Source organism: Rhipicephalus microplus, chromosome 4, assembly GCF_043290135.1.
Source record: "Rhipicephalus microplus isolate Deutch F79 chromosome 4, USDA_Rmic, whole genome shotgun sequence".
NCBI classification, from domain to species: domain Eukaryota; kingdom Metazoa; phylum Arthropoda; class Arachnida; order Ixodida; family Ixodidae; genus Rhipicephalus; species Rhipicephalus microplus.
The window spans coordinates 224,741,961-224,763,905 of record NC_134703.1 but is presented as its reverse complement, the minus strand read 5'-3'; the positions used below and the strand labels follow the sequence as shown (position 1 = coordinate 224,763,905).

Sequence of the window (21,945 nt, the reverse complement as noted above, 5' to 3'; positions counted from 1 at the left end):
TCTGGAACCTACGCCACCGCCAGCGATAACGCTAGAACATTCTATGGCAAGAGTATAAATGCCGACGCGCTTCGCCGTTTGTCAGTAGTTGATCGATGGCCGACGCTCCGTTCACTGCTATCTGTGCAAGACTGCTACTGTAATCAAACTTTACGTTTACTGGGCACAGGTTCGCCCAAATAAACAGTGAAATCTCAACATAAAGTCTCCCGTCTTCGGCCACGTCACGACCCCGTGACAATATGCATGACCCCGCAAAACCACAGAGTCGAGTGGCGAGCGTAGCGGAGTTGATTCTCAGATTTTTTGTTGTGCGTAGCGCGTCCTTCGGTTGCTGCAGTTTTAGCTACCATGGCGGCTATTCCCGCAGCCACTTTATTGGGTTTACATGTGAATTTAAACGTGTGAGTGTCAGTCAACGCCACCTGTAGCCATGGAGGCGAGTGTGGCGCACTCTTTCTGAGCCTGTTTGGCGTCACAAAGCACGTGAACTTATTACAAGCGGGCAGCTTACCAATATTTCCTTGTATAAAACCTAACGGCACCAAGTCTGCCAGCACGAGACCCTCGTTAATGAATAAAAGTAAGAAGTGTATACCTATGGGCTCGTTTTTTCGTATTTCGACACAATATTAGTGAGATTATTGTCTGTTAGATCTCAGTCAAAACACGGAAAAACGAGCCGTTTGGTATACACTTCTTTCCCTTATATATATATATATATATATATATATATAGTCCAGTAGATCTTCCGTGAACGGTCACAACGTGGTTGATTTCGACGTTTCGGCCTAGAGTCTGGCCACCATACCTGATGAAGGCCAGACTCTAGGCCGAAACGTCAAAATAAACCACGTTGTGACCGCTCACGGAGGATCTACTGGACTATATACAACGCTACGGCCACCCAACCACCATGCCTGCCTATAAATATATATATATATATATATATATATATATATATATATATATATATATATATATATATATATGTATGATCTAACAGACAATAATGCAAAGGAATGTATAGGGGAAGTGCCTTTATACATTCCTTAGTATTATTGTCTGTTAAATTTTAATAATATTGTGTCAAAACACGGAAAAATGAGCCCATAGGTATACACTTCTTTCAGTATATATATATATATATATATATGAATATATATAAATATATATATATATATACACACATACATACATATATCTGCAGTGAAGAAGACGCACGTACGAAGTGATTTTATTGCCGTTTCGGCCCCGGGTTCGGCTTTCATCAGAATACAGTATTTGGCATGAGTGCTTGTTATGTGCATGTGCATATCAATAAGATAAATATATGAAAACTGACATGAAAGGCAGTATATGGGCATATATAAATGCAAGTCACACGATTTCAAGGGCACCTGATACACATGTAAATAAATATCGTTTCAATGCACGAGTGCGTTGTTTACAAATAAAAAAGAAAATGCATAATATGAAGAGTAGTTCGATCAGTAATAGCAAGGGGGGAAAAAAAGGAGAAAAGATAATAAAATAATAACAAAAAAGCAAAGAGCTATAAAAAAGACGTTACAAAGCTGCCACGTAATCAACTGATACAGACAATGTAGCGCGACTTACTGAGGAAGATAGAGAACAGATGGACAGGGTGATACAGGTTATACAGATAGGCAACTGAGTTTTTATACGGTTTCATTCAAACCAGACGCGACGGTGTCGAACTTGAAGATGAGAAATAATTCATGGGCTGCTCTATCATAATTTGTGCGGAAACCAGATTCGAGTAATGCGACCTGTGGATTTTTAAAAAAAGAGTGGTCAAGGAGGTGCACGTGTCTAGATATGGGCAAGTAGGGCAAGGGGCAAGGTGTTAGCATGAGATTTATGGTTGTTAGAATGCAGTCTAAATTTATTTATATATATATATATATATATATATATATATATATATTTAATGTTTGTGAGTATAGAGCTAGTGCATACTCAAGAAAAAAACGTACTTACACAGCCTACTCGGAAGCTGTCTTTTTTCCGCGGGAGCTTATTATTTATTAATTTCACAAGGGTTTATTCAAATAAGTTATTAGCAACAAACCCAATTAGTGTGTGTTTATGGCAATGTTATGCTAGTGACTGCAATACATACATACAGGCAAGCACAGGAGAAAAACAAATAAGTGTAACACATGCTTCTAAAGAAGGTGTACAGGCACTGACCACGTGCTCAGTCTTAAATAGCATGGAATATGCGAGCAAATGAAGAGATCAAAATATGCCACATATTAGCAGGGCTTACACAAAGGATGGACAGTAGTTAAAGCGTGCTAAGAACAGATGATTGTCCAATATGAGACGTAAAGAACAGATTTGTAATAAGTAGCCTTATCTGTGCTGTGCGAGTGAGCGTGGTTGCTGCTGCTTTCCGTGGTAATCTTTGCCAAAAAGAGTGGTGGGCTCATGTGGCAATTCAATGTTTCTTGTAGAAAGTCATTCTTTTTTTTCTTCACATGTTGCTATTGATGTCCACATGGGCACACTTGTGCCCATGTGGACATCAATAGCAACATGTGAAGAAAAAAAAGAATCTTTCTTTTGCTGCTCGGAGACTGGCTCAGGCTACATATGTGCGACGCGACACGAACACTCTCCTTTCCCATGCACCTTCCCTTAGTGCGGGCCGTTGACCAAGCAGGTTTCAGGACAATGGGCACAGTGGCGCGCAACTGAACAACTGTGGTACACCGCTTGTTAAGAAGTGTCGAGGCTGGCACATGGAAGTTTGCGTATACATGATGACTGCTATGATGCGCTCGGCCCACATTTTGGTTATTTCACATGCGATAATAATAACGATGAATACATTCTTTCTTATGGCATAGGATACACATATAGAATCAACCAGATTGTTTTGCCTCGGGAAGCAAAATTAGTTGGCATCCTGAGATCAAATGCGTGTGCTGAAATTGGAATCAATTTTATAGAAGTCTTTTTAATGAAATTTTACAAGATTGTCACCAGGGATTCTACATATCTTTATATATTTTTGCTACATTCTAATGTTACAATAATTGATGAGCAGATGCCCGTATTCTTGGCATGTCCTTATATGGACAGCCAGTCAACGTTTAAAACCTAATGTCTGGTCGGACATCTAGTTCGGACGTCCAGAGAACAGCAGCACGGAACATATCTTTTCACAGTAGGTTCGTTGGCTATCCATGTTGGATATCAATACGGCCGGACATTTGTATTCAAAATGGACAACCATCAGATATCCATGGTTACTTAGGAATGGGCTCCTCAGCGCTTTATTCGTGATTCATGACGTGTCGAGGATTACGTTGCACAGTATTTATGTATGGTGATTTGCCACTGCTCTGTTTTGTAATCGAAACTCGCAACGAGCGCTTTAAGAAGTGCCACTGCATGCCAGCTCTAGGCTACATGAACTTTTAAGCTTAGCTTTATTTTCAATCAAGGTTTTGGTCAGCGGCCACTCCGCAGTTTGCCTTCGTTTTCTTGTTGTTTTTTTTTTTGCAATAAAACTGGCCTCTGTACGTTTGGCGGTTCGTTTGCGGGGACACGAACTTCTTACCTGCGCTGCGCAGTACGAGCTCTTTAAGCAAGTGTAAAGCGCCGCGCGGGCGGCGATTGCTACCCGGGCAACACGCATAACAATCGGTACTTTCACATCGACAGTGATGACTTACGATATTAAAAAAATATAACTGGCAAACATGTGCTGTATTAAGAATGCAGGGATCCCACTTTTGGGCCAACTGCGGCAAAGTGTGCCAAACAATATTTGCTGCGCCAACCTGATAAAATCGATGAAAAATGCACCAAACTGCGCCAAACCGTCCATCTCGGGGTTCAGCAACCTGTGGCCTACCTGCCGCATGCGGCTCGCGGAGAATATTTATGCGGCTCCTGGCACAACGTCAGAAATCATAAAATTGCTAAGTACTGTAATTGCAGCAGTATTTAAGTAACTATACATAATGTTTTAATTACCAGAGACAGCTGTCGAGTCTAATTAAAGAATTCTTTACCTTCCTGCGAACAGGCCTAACACACCTAAATACTAGGTGTTAAAATGATGGCAATGACTGCGTCTCTGCTGCTACCCTCTGCGCCACAGCCGCAGTGTGGCCAGTACGTGACCAGAAAAGAGGAGCGTTTCTTCGCGGAGAGAAGCAGATTGGTGTTTGATAACCAACACTCAATGGCAGCTTTTTTTTTTGCTTTCTTCGGGCGCGGCGTTGAAAGGAGAAGGGTCTGTACGTGTCAGGGGGGGAGGCATGGCTCCGGTACGAGGCAGATCGGCATTTGAGAGAGAGCCAACACACCGGGGAGGCGCTTCGCCATGCTCCCTACAGGCTGCATAGATTGGGCTCCTTTCTTCTTCTTTGCTCTTTTAACCACTACCACTCCGGGACAGTTTTTTTGTTTTCCTCTCTTCGTGTGCGGCATTGAAAGAAGGGTCACTACATGGCAGGGACGAAAAATGAAGAAGCCTGGTACAGGCACGCCCGAGATCGGCATTTGCATAGCTGCCAACTCTTATGATTTTCCCGTAAAATGTACGAATTTCGATCGTGCGTGCGATTTTGCGAATCTTGCCTAAAATTTACGAAAAATATATCATTTCCGATAAAAAAAATAAAGTTAGTAAAATAGTGTGGCCTCCGTAATTGCCTACGGCGTATTGCCGTAGCTGGTCACGGAGGTCGCCAAAACGGCGTTGTGCTATATTCCGTCACCCAGGGGTAACTATATGTATTAGTGTTATCACCACGTACTGCCGAAGTCTCCCGCATTGTGTGGTAGACTCCCATATTGCGACCGTTTCTTCCTTGTGTAGGGCTTCCATGAAAATCTCCCGAAAATCAAAATGTGTGTGCTAGATCTGGCCACATTGAGAAAAATGCAGGCCAGTTCGTTTCAGGCTTTTTGCGAGCCCACCGCATTATAAACGAATTTGAGAGGCATTCGTCTGAACTTACAGTAGAGTCTCAGTGATGCGAAATAGCGACAGATACGAATTCATGAAATTCCCCAGCCGAATTCATGTGTACATTGAGCGAAAATTCGCATGTTCCGAACACTTTTCCTTCTGTGATATGAACTTTAGTACTGAAACCACCGAACGAAAGCCAATTGAAAGCAGCGTGCTTGAAGCTTCGGAAGTACGTCTGCGGCCAGCACCACAACCGCGGTCATTCGACACGATCATATATAGCGACGACGTTACTGACAGAACTCCTTAAGTGTGTGCGCGACCAACGTTTGACCAGTCAAGGCAATACTGCTTTCCGCAAACTCTGTGTAGAAAACCGCGGTAATTGCAACAATAGATAACATAAAACGACTTAGTTTTGAAGGCACGTGGATTGAAAACCAAACTACCGTTTGCCGCAAACCGCCGCACACAAAGCCACGGTCACGGCAATGCAATAGCGATCTACGAGCTCTGAGTGCACGTGGCTGAAGCAGTTGTGGGGGGAAAGGCGGTAAAGATAGTAAAAAAAGGCTAGAAGCGTTTTGCCGTTCCTGTCCAAAGAATTTAGTAGCGAGCAAAGCCAAAGCATTGACCCGCACTTTCGCAGCAGCCAGCTGCGCCATCCCGTCCGTTGACGTGTGTCCCAGGTAGACATACGCGAGTTGTTTTGACGAAAATATATTTCGCTATTTGTTTTGATTATGCAAAATTTTGGCCGGGAGCATCAGCGCTGCCCCTTTTAGACTCTCACCTTCGTGAAACACCCTATTCTCATGTGTCAAGCCACTCCAAGTTATTATAAGGCCACTCCAAGCCATTGCGCTTGTGTTTAGAACCCCCCCCCCCCCCCCCCCCATTGTTTTTCGCGATGTTTTTTTTGTTTTTTTTTCTTTTGCTGGCAAAAGTGGAGAAAAAAATTCAGCGCACCGATTTGACTTGTAGAGGCAAAACATGATTCTGCTTGTCGCTAAAGACAAATCTATTACAGCTATAAATTTTTTAAAAAGTCGGTAACCCCCACTGCCCCCCTCCCTGCTCAGGGGTTTTTTGAATTTTTCTGTTGGCAGGTATACATTTAAGAGCGAGCAAACATTCAGCCCCAGCCTTTCTTTTTCTTCTTTTCCTTCTTCGTGTGCAGCGTTGAGGTGTCTGAGGTGCCGCCATGAAATCGTGCGTGGTGCTGAGAGCATTTTCGGAGCGCGGTATCTTCGAATTAACCATCGCAAGTGCTTGCACATGCGAATTACAGGGCGTTTCCACTTATTGGAATACACATAGCTTTGACAGGACCACAGCGTCAGTTCTAATTAACTGGACGTTCGAATTAAGTGTGTTCGAATGAATGAGATTCTACATTTGTAAATTACACTGTCAGAATTACAAAAACACCATGCTTGCCTTGAGAACTCTCTCGGTAAGCAAAAACCGCACAAAAAATTTGGGTGCCTTCAGATAGTTATTATTGCATCAATTGCCGTGACTTTATAAATTTTGACATTTTTTTACTAGGTCTTACATAGCTCTTAAGTACTAAAAACAAAGTAAACTGATTTCTGAGATGGCTTTAGACTTAACGTACTAAGTTTTATGAAATTACTTTAAGCGAATGTCGCTAAAGTAACAAAAATACACAATGAAATTTGTGGTATCACGTTCAGAGATTTTAGCACGAAATTTCTAAATAATATATATAAATAAATGTATTACCGGTATTTTCTGTGCAATTAATAAACCTGAGATGATGAAAAGAACGACATGAAAGTTCTCGAAGCCTTTTTTTAGCCTAAAAAGATCCTATGCCCTAGGTCAGCAATAATAAAGTGTTTGAGGTACTTTCTTCTTCGAAGTGCTCCATTATTAATATATATCTATGCCAAAGTGCTCCTAATAGTAAAATTACCTGCTCGAAAACAAAAATTTTACTGAGTTAAAATACTTCTACTAGCAAGTTTACATGTTCCAAAATGTCCCAAACCTAAATTTTTTTGCTTCAAGGTACTCCTAAATGCAAGATTACCTACTCCAAAATGCTCCAAAACTAAAATATTACTGCTCTAAAGTGCTTTAAAACTAATACTTTACTGCTCTGAAGTGCTCCGAAACTGAAATTTGGCTGCTCCGAAAATTGCTCTAAGTCGGCAGTCTCCAGTGGGATTACTAAGAATGTGCGGTTGCACGTGTGGATAGGTGTTATCAGTACCATTTGGTTATCACTTAGTGCCATACTCACGCACTTTATGAGATAGTCGGTGCGGCGAGGTGTCTCGGCTCTCGCGCTGCACTCTTGAAAGGGCTCCCGCACGAGCTGGCCGTGAACGGCGGTGTAGTGCACCCTTGTTCTCTGTTAAGCGCTTTTGACGCTATCATGTCAGACTCTTCTTTAAAGGGCCTGTAAGCCACCCAGAATTCAAAAGTCAGTTCTTGTGGGGAAATTGTGCACGAGTGTACGTCGAACACAGAGCAGTGAGAATTTTCCGAAATGGTGCAGTGGTAGCAGTTACACACGTTTGATTATGCAAACTGTGACGACCACACCTTTTGCTCTCTTCTGCGCTTCCCTTCGCTGGTACCCTTTCCCACGCTGCCTTGCCCTCTCGCCGAGCACCGCTCGCAATCTCGCATGTCATAAGTAATCTCTGACACGCTGCTTGAAACACCGTCTACTTTCGGTTGTCCTACTCCCACTGTCGACTTTGTCAGTTGCGTGCTTGTTGGTGAATTGTGGCTGCTGTAATCATACCGGTATGGAACCTGCGTTGCGTGCACACCTTCAAAAGATTGCCAACGCGATGTACTCATATGGGGACACGCCGTGCTCCGCACGTGTTACACGCACGCAGGCAACATGACGAATAACAACAAGCAGTGCGGACAGCTGCTTGCAGACTGACCAGAAGTTGTAGGCTCTTGCTCAACAGCATATTTCGCATATTTGGCTCGATACGCCAGTGATTTGACATGGTGCATCACGCAGAGGCCTGAAAGGCTCAAAAAGAAAGAGGGGCTGTTTCTTCGAATTGGTGGCGCACCGGCAGCTCGCAATGCTGCCATGTGCCGAATTGTTGATCACGACGACATTCTGCACACGATGCGCACGTTTACTTGAAATTTTTGAAAAAATATTGGAGCTCGTTTACGGGTCCTTTAAGCAAAGGACCACTTTTACATAACTAAATTTCTTGCACAATCAAAATTTTTAAATTTCTTTTTGAGTGTGATGCGTTTTTCCTTTTAAGCGTTTCCGGCAAACCTAGTTTTCAACAAAACCTTTTTTGTTTTTGAAATACTATTTCACATGTTAGTTACGAGGGCTAGATAGGTCATGTGGTATGTAAAAAGATAGTGTAGTTCATACCTGCCAATAATCTGTTTAGAAACTTCCTTCAAAATTTGTTTCAGTGTTAAGTGTACTATAAGCCAATTAAAATATACACTGGTCTTCCATGTTGCTAAAAATTTGTATTTTCAAGCTCCCAGGATGACATAACAAATGCTGCAAGCTGCTTCCGTAGCAAGGTTTTCCTGCTCGAAAATGAAAATTTTCTGCTCCAAAAACTGCTCCCACTTTAGTCTCAGCCGTCTCACTTCTGAGACAGCAGTAAAGCCTGATCCAGCTTTCCCGGACATCAGCAATCAAAGGCTCCGGAAGCCTCTTGCAGTTGGGTGAAAGGTGACTGGCTCGAGGTACCTGCTAAGCCAGGATTTATGGCTGGTTCCAGGATAGTTTGGAATTGTATTCTAATGTGCATGCACACAATGCACACATGGCCACACACAATGTTTCCGATTTGTGTATATTTAAAAGAATGTGAAAACTTCAACCAAAATTATATTAGGAAAACCCGAAAATTTGAAGCCGGTTTGGCTTCTTCCTCAGGGGTGAGCAAGCCCGAGATGTGCAGCGCTTATACATGCTTGCTTGCCATGCGTGGGAGTCACGGCGAGTCTCTCACGCAATGGGAGAGGGCAATGTCTCTGTGAAGAGATTGATGTGCCCCTCTGTCTGCTGAATGTGCCATGATTAAAAGAAGAGTCACTGGCGAGTGTTCCTTTTTTCTCCTAGAATGACGACGTTGTTCGGGCGGATGTGGTAGTCAAACTGCTCAGATTGTTCTGCTATTGTGCTCGGTCAGCTGTTCAATTGATGGAGGTTCGGCTTCGGAAGACTGGCTTCGAAACGTCAAATTTTTTAAATATAATTTTGTTTGGAGTTTTCTCATTCCTTGAGTTTATATGCCAACCAGGCAGATTTCTGCCAAATGTTCACTTTTGTTTATATTTGGGGTGTGACTTCACAAATTTGTCAGCTTTACGATGGGCATCTCAACCATGATTATTTGTATAATTTTTTTTTACTCTGATAACCTTTTTTTTATCGGGAGCCAATTTCTCGCAGTATTTTGTGTTTTCTGATTAAGTAAGACATATTTTTGGTTGTCTTCATGATAAAATACATGCATACTTGTGAAGGCATTGCTAGTACGGTACAGTTGTAAATAAAATGTGTTTACGCTGTGGAGGTATGTCCTATATACGGCTGACGCAGAAGCCTAGCTAATGTTCCAGCCGCACACAGTCATACTGTGTACGATTAACGTCCTTTATCTGTAGCTTGTCTCATTGTAGCTACCTGGGTTCGGGTGAATAAGGCAACAGGCAAGGTATGCAACAATACTTTATTGCTGTACATTAGCAATAACGCTTAAATATCACGTAGAGATCCTACAGAAATCAAGGGTAGACCCTTACTTCTTGGTTGTTGTCTTCCTTGGTTCGCAGGGGGTTGCTGGTTTGACCTACTTCTTTCTTGGCCGGTATGAGGGAAAGCGTCTGGCTGTCCGCACACTGGTTTTCTTCATCATCTCAGTTTCCCTCTCTCTGACGAGAATACGTTCCGTCGCTGAAGGAGGGGAAACTCGTTTCATGAACCGCGAAAAGGGGATCACGGGCGCTGGTCACAGGGGTGTTCCATCCTTTTCCAAGAGGCTTTATTGGCTCTCAAAGGAACAGTCATGACCCCGCAACTAGGCTGTCGCACTGCCATAAAAGGGAAAGGGAGGCTAAGCGCACGCGCTACCCCACAATGCGTAAAGCTTGGTATGCTGTGCGTATGAAAACGATTTCATGTTCACTTAGAAGAGAGAAATAAAAAGAAATCAATCATGAGCCAGGGTAGACCACCACACAGGGCTATGGAACACCTCGGATTTTTGAAATGCCAGGATGGCATTTCAATAAGGGTGGATGCTTCAGCATATTGTTATGCATATATTCTTTTACCATTCAACTGCGAGAGCATCAAAATAAATATGGTTTGAAAGCTTGTGTGAAATCAATACACTTTGCTTTTCGATGTGCAACTTACACAAAATAAAGCATTTAAGTATGGTTGCTGATGCTTCTAAGGAAATTGACACGTTACAGGAAACACTGTGGCATCAAAGCGAAAATTGCACAGACGTTTTGATGCCAAGTTCACGGCAGGCTTATCTTCCAGCGCCTCGAGATGCGAGGGGCACACGCAGCTAATATATAGGAAAGCAAGTTCAAAACATTATTTTTATGTGCAAGTACACACTTTGCGCGAGCCCCTAGATATGTACTAACTAGCCTCTGGTATACTCTCCACAGTATCGTGAAATATTTGCAGCAGAAAGCACTTGCTATACGCATTTACGAGGGAGGCATCTTGGAGCCGACAGCAGCACCGCCGCATCTGGATGAAGAACTCTCGCTCCCTCTCTGGTGCGCGGATGCTGACACCTCTCCTTCTAGCCACCATATCCTAACCTTAAAAGAGTGTCGCCATCGAATTTGGAGGCTAAAACAAGCCTCACGTGGGTTTTCTTTGTATGCTAGGATACGCCACACGAACGTCGGACACAGCAAACCTTCAGAATATATATTCACCTTCAAAGTGTATCTAAAGGCTTATTTTTCCGATCGATGTGCATCGCAAATGCGCCCAGAATTGACGTAGCTCTCTAGAAAGGCGAACGAAAATTGCAGTGCAGTGAGGTCACACCAGATCTGTAGTGAGTGCAGGTGTGCGCAGGTTTCCCCCTCAGGGGAACAAGGTTCATCACAGCCCATCCCCTCTCTATGTATGGGTTTGACTTTGCGCCCCCTCTTTATTATGTGAATGTGTGTTTGCACAGCCCCCCTCATAGGTGAATATGGGAGTGGCTGCCCCCTTACTCTTGTCTCGTGAGCACGCATATTGTAGTGAGGGGAGTGACATAAGGAGACTTTCATGTACCGGCAAAGCATCGCCACTGCTGCACGATTGTTTTGTAGGTGCTTGTACGGCACGTGTATGCCAGAAAGCCAGCGAGAGCAGACGATAATCAGCACGATGTGCGTCACAGCCTTGAGTGGCCACGTGACCAAGCTACTGCAGCTACATCACAGCCCAATTCTGCACCCAGAAACCGAAACTGAAAATGCTCCACTTAAACAAGGACAGATTCATTTATTTAGCAAGAATAAACGAATCTTGGTGCATGTATCATCCTTACTGGAGCTATAAGAAACGCTTACAGCAAAGAAGGCGCTAGCCACAACAATTGTGGCTTAAATCACAGTGTAAGACATATGCTGATTAAACACTAGTGAGGTGCGATCAACCAGATAAAGCAACGTGGCATGCCTATCTGGCCCGCTGACCGTGGTGGATACTTATCGGTGCGATGACGCTACTTTAAGACAAAAACGTGTTGCCCGGGCTACCAATTCTCTGTGGTAAATATGAATTTCTTAGTCACCAAACACAGCTACACTTTGTCAGCAACTGGAAGGATATGTCGCATTTTCTGCGTGCCAAGAAACTTGGTGTACTGGGAACGGCGGTGTTGCCACCGACCACGTTGGTTGCCTTAAGAACGGCACAATTTATCTCCGGGATGAAGTAGTTTCAAAACATCCAGTGACCACGTTGGTTGCCTTAAGAACGGCACAATTTATCTCCGGGATGAAGTAGTTTCAAAACATCCAGTGCCATCGCCAGGCCAATGAGTGCATGTTTTTGTTACTTTATCAAGTCGAACGCGCCTTGCAACAAAGCCGAGAACATTTACCCTAAATCTAACCTCATTGCAGAAGTAAAAAAGGGGGTGTTTGTGTGTGTGTGGGGGGGGGGGTGGTTTGCAGCGTTGTCAGAAAATTTTTTGGCCTTGTTCCAACTCGTACAAAACCGTGCTTAAACTACCTTCGCCGCAGTACACTCGTGTCCTGCAGAAAAAGCCTTTTAAAATTTGGAAGGGGCTGTCAGCACTTGTTGCAACACATTTTGTTCAATAATTTATGCGTGTATACTCTGCATAATGGGAGTACTAGTATAATTGCTAATGTATAAAAAAAAATACTGCCAATCATTTTGGCGCAGCACATTTCTTGAGCCCCAAGGAAAGAGAAAATCGCGAGTCTTCCTTTTTTTTTGCGACTCCTACTTTTTATGAATCCCCCGAATTTTGAAGTTGACAGCTTGGCAGATCCGAACTTGTATTCTGAACTTTATCGTTGTTTGCTCAGTGTAGTTGTCCAAAATGCTACCTTTATTGAAATAGAAGTGCTCATGTTCACTGCATCATTCAGATGATGTTGAATTTTTCGCACACATATAGCTTTTCTCTAAATGTAAGCCTTTTATACTGCACCAAATTTGGTCTGTTGTAATAAAACTATAGACGTTTTTTTTTTTGGAACCTGCCCTAAATTGGAATTTTAGTGCGCCACAAGTGAAATTTCGCTGTTCCAAATAATGTTGCTCCAAACTATATTTTGGTTGTTACACCCCTGATACCCAACATCTCAGCAGCAGGATGTTGTGTACAATGAACTTGCTTCCCAATTTCTACCAGTTGTGTCAGATGTTCTCAAGGGTTCCGTACTGGGACTCTTGCTTTTCTTACTGTTTATAAATGGCAATGGTGACAGTGACATTGTGACGGTAACTTGATGATATTTGAATCTTCGATTGTATGCTGATGAATGTGTTTTATATTCTGTTTTAAATTCACGGTATTACCAAGTAAATGTAAATTCTGACCTTAATGGTAATGCTGAACCTCACCAGAATTGAGTCAAGGCGATCCAAGGACCACAGCACTTCAGCGTCAAGTTTTATGGCCACGATGGTTTGCGTCAGCCTGAGACATCGGCAGCCCTTCATGTTTTTTTTTTTTTTTTTTACATACTCAAGTTGTCTTCTCATGCCGCAAGTGCGTATAGCTTCTGACCTTTGTGCACAAGCTACTCTAGTTACATGCGTGGTTCACACTTGTCTGGGGCGCGCTGTGCTGGCGCTGGCTGCAGAGCTTTTCCTAACGACAAGAAGGCCTTTGGAGCACATCTTGACCCTGAACACGGAGCAATCTCAAACGTTTTAAAACAGCGGGCGATTTTGCCTTTTTTTTTATGAAAGATATGTGCAAAAATGCAAAGAAATATGCTTGGATGCATATATTGGAACAACAATCTATGCAGTGTGAGGTGGCTCATCGAAAGAGGTGACGCTAGGTAAAATATCGAAGTTCATGGGACATCTCATTTATAGAGGGATTACTCACATCACAGATATTCATCTATATTGGAACGCCCGAAGACATTTATCGCGTTGTAACAAACGTTTAGTGAGAAGAGTGTATGAGTACAATTGTGTCTCACGAAAAAACATGCAATACTTCACCGCAGGGCACGAGCAACGAATCAGCACCTCAGTTCTAATTTTTTTTGAAACATTTTTGTACGATCCGAGTATTCTTACCCGATGCCGACTGGTGCCAAAGCCTGAAAACGCACTCGCTCATCACGGCTGATCTTCGTCGCACCGTTTTGTGTGATTTCTTGAAATTACAGAGATGCAAATCATTCATTCTTTTTTATGCTGTTCCTGGGTCCTTTATCTACATTATTCATGGTCTAAATTTCCTTTGTTTTGAATACTTTTGCATATATAGTTTTTTTATTACAGTGTTTGCTAGCTGAAGACCAATAATTATACACTTTTTTATTCATTCTAAAATATTTTTTTGCTCTACAACATCTATTTTTTTGAAAGAGCATTTTATTGTGTAAAGTTTGGCATGCTGCGATGCATGCTGTAGTACTTTTTAAGCAGGCATGGATGATCTTCCGGAGACACATGAAAAACAACTATTTTTGTGCAGTAACGAAAGAGTTAAACCCAAGTAGTTGAAGGGGCCCTGAAACACCTTCTTAAGTAACCATAGAATGAACTCACTGGAAGAGCTTATTGCCTCACAAATTCAATGCCATAAATATTTTAGGAATCCGTCCAATGCGACCAAAGTTACAAAGATTTGTTGCACGCTGCAATCGCATTCTTTCTTCTCTCATCCTGACGAAAGTGCTCGAAGCTAAGCAAGGAGGGATAGAAGGGGCAAAGAAAATATGTCTCGCGAGCCTCGTGACCTTGAGCAGTTTTTCTTTTTCTTTCTTTGAATAAGCAACTTTTCCAGTGCAATCGCGCACGCGTGGACAAGTCACGCCCTTTCACGGCGATCTCTGTAAAGATTGAGCGTGCCATGTTCAGATCAGCCAATAGCTGATAGATGGTCTTCTACAAGTCATTTTCGAGCATCTTCCGTCATTTGTCAAGGAAAGAAAAAGCAATTTTTAGCTTAATTAAATAACTGTGAATTCCAGGTCGCGTGCTTCCCTGTAGCATTTGGCTCGTGTGTTCTCGAGAGCCTCTACTACCAAATGGCAGCGTTTTCGGACCATGCTCAAGAAGTGTTGCAGGGCCCCTTTAATATTGTCACCGTGTTATGCCACAAACACAACAGTGAATGCAAATGATGAGATAGCACGAAAAAACATGTGCAGAGTATTCACAAGTTTAAGTGGCACTATGCCCGCACCATAGCAGATTGCCAGTGTCTTTTGCAGTAAATCTTAACTATTTGGTTAACATTAGTATGGACGATATGCTGATGCATGTATAACCAATTTAAGAAAAGGAAGGGAGACAACCACAGATTTGTAGCCTGAAACTGCAAAGAAAATTTAAGGATTTCGCAAAAAGAAAAGCTTCTTAGTTGCCACAAAATTCGTACTGGTTCGGGGCGCAAACCCGGGACCAATGCCTTTTCGCAGCGGTCACTCTGCCAATTGAGCTAACCAGGGAGCTAGGATTTTGTCAGTGCGAGCGTAAATTTATCGACAATTCGTAGCACATGAAAGCAATTGACAGCGCAAGCATGCATTCATGTCTAATCGAAGCACATAGACACAAGTATTGCAAATGAGTTTTGCGAAAACCTGCAAAATGGCAAAAGGGTTAAGAAAAAGAAGAAAGACAACCACCCATGAGTAGCATTAAGCTACAAGGTAGTCCGTACAGTGGGCGCAAGAGGCTTGGCACGATGTGCACGCCAAGTAAGAGAAGCGCTGCACGCAACTAGCCAATAGATGATCGGCTCCCTGTGGCCGTATCGTGTCTTTCCGCTAGGTAGGTGCTCGCAGTACACATTTATCGCAAACAGCTGATTGTGTCCGTTTGGTCACTATGTCAGTTGCTGCGTTGGCTGCGTATCCCGGACTCCGCACTATAGTATCGAAATGCTCTTTGGTGTCGCCACCCCATGCCTCTGACGGTTGTGCAAGCATGCCAATCATTCCTGAACAATGACAGAAAAAAAGTAATGGCTTTGTGGTGGGTACTTAGGCAATATTTTTTGCTGTGACACTGTATTTATTTCTTTTTTAGCAATGACGGCGCATTAGAGAAATGTGGATTATTACTTAGTTGTAGGCGTGCACACGTAGAGTGGATGGTGGGGGGGACTCAAAGCCAGCCCCATACACTCATACAATGGGGGGGGGGGATGCACCATACATCGACATAATAGGAAAGGGGGCGCAAGGTCAGCCCCATACATTCACATGATATGAAGGAGAGAAAGTGCTGCACTAACCTCTGCCAAAGGGTACCCTGCGCACATTCATGTATTTTGTGGTTAATTGATTCTACGTTTAGTGCGTAGTTGGTGGCATTCCCAGCATGTTTGTATGTAATAACGAAGTTTTACTGTAGGGAGCTTTGAATGCGTCTGTGTGTGCATGTGTTTGTGTGCGCACTACTTCAAACTTTATGCTGCAGCTAGCTTGTTGGTGCAATATATTTCACTATCTTATGCCACCGCTTCTGTACATAATTCTAGTTTTGTTTATTTTGTGGGCTTGCTGCTTCCGTATAAATTGTTACGTAAATTACACTAAATTAAAAATAAATTTTCTTCCTCAATTTTTATCATGAAAAGCCTGCTCCAAACACTGAGGTAGCTGCTCGAAAGGCAGATTTTGCCGGTTTCAATGACTGCTCCAAAGTGGAGGCAGGCATTCCCACCACTGCAAATGTGAAGAATCAGGGCTGTGAAAAAAAAGCATGCGAACACAACCTATCACGCCCACCCTCTCACAAAGCTTAGGAAGATTAGTGTGTGTAAATTTTAACATCTGTGAAAAATTGAAGTTTCTTGTTTAAAAAGAAGGTTCACTCACACATAACCCAATCCTTTCTAATGTGGAAAAGTGTTGCTCTCTTATTGACCTCTTCCCTGTACACAAAACACTGAAATTTACCCATACATGTTGCTGTGCAAGAGCAGAAAGGCCGTGTATCTGTTGCCTTGCTGGAACAAATTTAATGTGATTTTAAGGAGTCATGTTATTCCAAACAAGTGTTGCCAATTAAAACAACTTGTGCAGCGGGATTCATCCGGCCTGTGGTACTGTTTGGACCAATGGCAGACGTGGCTCGAGAGAGGCTTCTCAGAGACTACCCGGACAAGTACTCTTGCCCACGTGAGTCAACTACTTTCTTTGCACTTAGCATGATAGGTGCAGGCTTTAAAATTTTTTTACGTTGGATCAGACCAAAAATCTACATGAATTCAACAAATGAGGTCATGGGTGGTGTAGATGTAGTGTTGGACGTGTGTATGCACAGGAGAAGCGGGCGCGACCGCATGGTGTAGATCCCAAACATCAACAAGTTTTCTTCGGGTTATCTGGAGGTTTTGGAAAGCAGCGGAAGGTGGCACTGCCTGGTTGCATGACTTGGCTGCCGCCACAGCACTCCCCTCTTGATGAGTTCGCCAACAGAGTTACAGATTCTGGCGAGTGAGCACTCTTGATAGCCGCCCGCTGTGCGTCAGCCAGGGGGCCACCCCATGGACTTTGGCTGGCGGTCCTGGCGATGATTCCCTTAGCGGAGGTAACATGGCGTTGTCACAGTTCATGTGTGCTGGCTTGACGTGGTTCAATGGCACAACCTCCTCAGGGCCGCTTCTCTTGATTGTAAATTGTTTGTTGCTACAGCGGAGGACTTGAAAAGGCCCATCATAGGCTGGCAAAAGAGGTTGTCGGACCACGTCACGTCATACAAACACATTAGGGCATGATGTGAGCTGTGGGTAGACATGCACCACACGCAACTCTGGGGGCCGTGAAAGTACAGCGTGCAGTTTGCTCATGACGTTGCATTGGCGAAGTGCGTAGTCGCTTCAATCTATAGAGGCCTCCTTTGAGCCACGCACAAAGAGCTCTCCCAGCAGCCTGAGTGTCATGCCGTAGACCAGCTCAGCGGGGTTGCAGCCAATGTGCTCTTTCAAGGTGGATCTTATACCCAAAAGAACTAGTTGGAGGGCCTCCACCCAGTTGTGTTCCTCCGTTGCTCTGAGTGCAGCTGCCAGCTGGTGGTGAAAGCTCTCCGTCATGCCGGTGCTTATGGGGGGGTACGCCGTCGTGCGTGAGGTGCCCATGAGCTGACCAATCGCTATGAAAAGGGCTGATTCAAATTGTCGACCACGGTTTGTTGTTATCATGGAGGGCACCCAAAAACGGGCTACCCAGTGGTACAGGAAAGCACTCACAACTGCCTTGGCGGTAATGTCCGCGATAGAGATTGCCTCCACTCAACTGGTGAACCTGTCGACACAGGTCAGCATGTAAGCCTTTCCGTGGCAAGGTGGCAGTGGGTCAATGATGTCCAGGTGGACATGATCAAAGCGAGAATCCAGAGTGGGGAGTGTTCCCAGTGCTGTCGAGGTATAGTGTTGTATCTTAGAGCACTGGCAAGCTACACATTCACCTGCCCAGCATCGGACGTCTTGATTTACGCCTGGCCTGACAAATCCTGCTGTCACCAGTATTTGGGTGGCTCGAATCTTCGGCTGATAAAGTCTGTGCAATAATAAAAGTTTATCCAATCCAATCCAAGGACTCGAACACAAGGTGTCGGAGGCTCGCGGGCACGAACGGGCGAGTTCTACTGGTGCTTGTGTCCCTGCAAACCCTGTCATCGAATCCGAAAACTGGGATCCACTCAAGATTCAGGGCAGTGGTTGCAGTCAACAGGTGCTTCAGTTCGTCATCTTCACGTTGAGCGGCTGCGGAAGCGGGAAAATCGACCTGTAGTGTGGGCATGATGACGGTCACAGGATTCCGTCGAAGGGCGTCCGCTACCTTGTTGTCCCCACCTTTGACGTGGCGAATATCAGTCTTGAACTTTGATATATAGAACATTTGGTGCCATTCACGTTCTTTGTGCGTTCCATTGTTGGAGCTTAGCGAACTCAATGCATAAGTAAGCGGCTTGCAGTCAGTGAGGACAAAAAACTGTACACCTTCCAGGAAATGGCCAAAATGTCACATGGTAGCGTACATGGCCAGCAGTTCTCTCCAGAAGGTGCTGTAGCGGCGCTCGTTAGGCCTTAACTTCCTCAAAAAGAAGGAAATTGGCCATCAGATTCCATTAACAAGCTGCTGTAATACAGCCCCAAAAGCTGTATTCGGGGCATCCATTATTATACTTTGCAGGACATGGGATCTGCAGTATTCAAGCAGTGCGCCGTTTGCCAAGGTGTCCTTGACTTTGCAGAAGGCTTCTTTTGTTTTTTGAGACGAGGAGAGGGTGTCTGAGTCATTCCATGAAGTGGCCAGCAAGTTGTGATGAGGTTGAATTATCTTGGCACAATAGGGAATAAAACAGTGTTAGAAACTTACCAAACCCAGAAATTTCTGAAGTTGGCACTTGGTGGTTGGCTGCAGAAATCCGGCTGCAGAAGGCTGCTAATACAGCAGTGCCCTGTAGAAAAGCATATTCAGATTTAAAAGGGGCTGTTAGCACTAGTAACTCACGAGACACAGAACACTTTTTTTCTATCACCCTTTGTGTATATACTGCGTAATTATGAGTACTACTATGATTGCTGACATCTGAATAGGTTACTGGTTTACTAGCGATCACTTAGAGCAGTGTGTGATATTTCCGCAGCCCTAAAAAAAACAAGAGAGTGACTTTTTTTTTTTTGCCGCTTCCATTTTCAGTTTTAAGAATCTCCTGAATTTCAGGGTCCCCAGCTTTTTTTTTTTTTTTTTTTTTTTAGAGATGCGATTTTGGGGGGGTCGTCTTACAATCGTGTAAATACGGTAATTCGCCCTTCATCTAGCCCTTCGTCGTCGCCTGTGGTTCTGGTTCGTAAGAAAGATGACTCCGCGCGCTTTTGCATCGATTACCGGGCGCTCAACAAGATCACTCGCAGGGACCTGTACCCAATGCCTCGCATTGACGACGCCCTTGATTCTCTGCAAGGCGCGAAATACTTTTCTAGCCTCGACCTGCGTTACGGATACTGTCAAATTCTTATGCAAGAAGAGGATAAAGAGAAAACGGCATTCGCAACCCCCGACGGGCTATACGAATTCAACGTTATGCCTTTCGGGCGGTGCAACGGGCCGGCTACATTTGAGCGCATGATCAATACCGTGCTGCGCGGCCTCAAATGAAAGACCTGTTTCTGCTACTTGGACGACATCGTCATTTTTTCGTCAATGTTTCCTCAGCACCTCCAGCGTTTGGATGATGTTCTGACGTGCCTTGCCTCCGCTGGTCTCTAACTCAACACAAAATGTCGTCTTGCCACAAAAGCTATCAAGGTTGTGGGCCTTGTTGTGACCAATGACGAAGTTTGGGCGGATCCGGACCACGCCCCGAAAGGCAGAAGGAGTTGCGAAGTTTTCTTAATCTCGCCTCCTATTTTCGCCGTTTTATACGAAACTTCCCATCAATAGCAGCTCCACTGCACCAGCTTCTTGCTTCCGACCTGCCCTTTCTGTGGTCGGAAGAATGTCAAACGGCATTTGACCTGTTAAAGTGTGCCCTCACATCTGAACATGTACTCCACCACTTTGATGAGGCCGCACCGACCATCCTACATACAGACGCTTGCGGCCGCGCTATAGGTGCCGTTCTGCTCCAACGCGACACCTCTTCACAAGAGAGAGTAGTTGCAAATGCCAGTAGAGTACTAGCCGCGACCGAGAAAAACTATACCATAACTGAGCAGGAGTGCTTGGCTGTGGTCTGGTCAGTGCAAAAGTTTTGTCCATATCTCCACGGCCGTCATTTCACGATCGTTACGGACCACCACGCCCTATGATGGCTTTCCACATTGAAGAACTTGTCTGGACGCTTCGGTCGTTTACATGAGTATGACTTCTGATGCATCGTCATTTGCACATGTCACTGCCACTGCGCACGTTGTGTGCGCATACCCTTCAGAGGCTATAAAAAGCCTCGCTCTCAATAAACATTGTTCACTGTTGTACATTCGTGTCTGTACGCTTCAGTGGCGACGAGGCGGTCGAACCATTGGTCGTGCTGCGACCATGGCTGCGCACGCGGGCCCACCGGGTTTTGATGAGGAGGCGGACAACTGGGAGGCTTGCCGGCTACGCTTGGAAGCATACTTCGAGGTTCACGACGTCACAGACGAGAAGAAACGCAGGGCAATTTTGGTCACGGCGTTGAGCACAAAGACAGTGGATTTATTGGCTGCACGATGCGCGCCGGCGAAGATACAGGACCTGAAATACGAAGACGCTGTGAAGTTCCTGGGTGAGCGATTTGCTCCGGCGTGCAACGAAATCGCAGAATCGTACAAGTTCTTCACAAGGAAGCAGCTTGCAGGAGAGTCGGCAAATGAATTTCTCGTGGAAATACGAAAGATTGCAAGCAGGTGTAATTTCGGTAGCGCCCTCGACAGGATGCTAAGGGACCGCATTGTTTGCGGCCTGCGCGACGCTAGTGTTCGTCGGCAGCTGTTGGCAAAAGCGGAACTCACGCTGAGGAAGGCGGAAGAGGCAGCGCATGCAGCAGAGATGACAGCGGCAAACGTAGACCACATGGCCAGCGCGCAAAACACGGACAATGTGCACGCTATGACGATGAAGCGCAGAGGCCAACCAACTAGGCATCCGTCACTACGAGAGTCGAGGAGCAGGGAAGACTGGCGGCACGAAGGGACGTTGCCCATGCTGCGGCAAAAGTGGTCATACAGCGGAAAAAATGCAAGTTCCGTTCTGTTAAATGCTTCACTTGTAAGAGGCAAGGACACCTAGCCCGTGTGTGCCAGCAGCACCAGTCCCGGCAAAACAAAGTATTCCACTGTGAAAGTCAGTGGTCTGATAATGACGACTACGAACAATTTCTGCTCAACTTGCAAGTGGCATCGATGAACATGGTCCAGCCAATTTATCGCACCATGGAATGGGATGGCGTGGCCCTCCGAATGCAAGTAGACACCTGTTCCCCCGTGACAATCATCACATGGCCTACCTACACCAAATACCGTCACATTTGGCCTCGGCTCCACAAGACTACCTTGCAACTGACTTGTTTCCTCGGTCAACTTCCCGTCAAGGGTCAACTCAATATCTCGGTGACGTACGGCGGGACCACACTGGACGCTACCTTGGTGGTGCTGGAGTGCTCTGGACCGGATCTGTGTGGGCGGGACGTCATCAAAGCTCTCGAACAGCACGGAAGGCAGTTTCTCGCCGTCGGAATGAAGGCTGCCCTTGGTAAGCCATCCTCCACTAAGGACGATTTACAAGTGCAGCAGTTGTTAGACGAGTTT

The 21,945-nt window shown here is 44.7% G+C and overlaps 1 protein-coding gene across 1 annotated transcript in view; it reads left to right on the top strand.

The window, feature by feature from the left end:
• The window catches only part of pyd (zonula occludens-like protein polychaetoid), a gene marked incomplete at its 5' end in the record, with an annotated part of 754,603 nt that overhangs the window by 443,445 nt on the left and 289,213 nt on the right, over positions 1-21,945 (top strand). Inside the window, one exon of the mRNA XM_075893243.1 lies at positions 16,733-16,828. Within this exon, the coding sequence (XP_075749358.1) occupies positions 16,733-16,828 (96 nt within the window). The remainder of the gene's footprint in view (positions 1-16,732; positions 16,829-21,945) is intronic.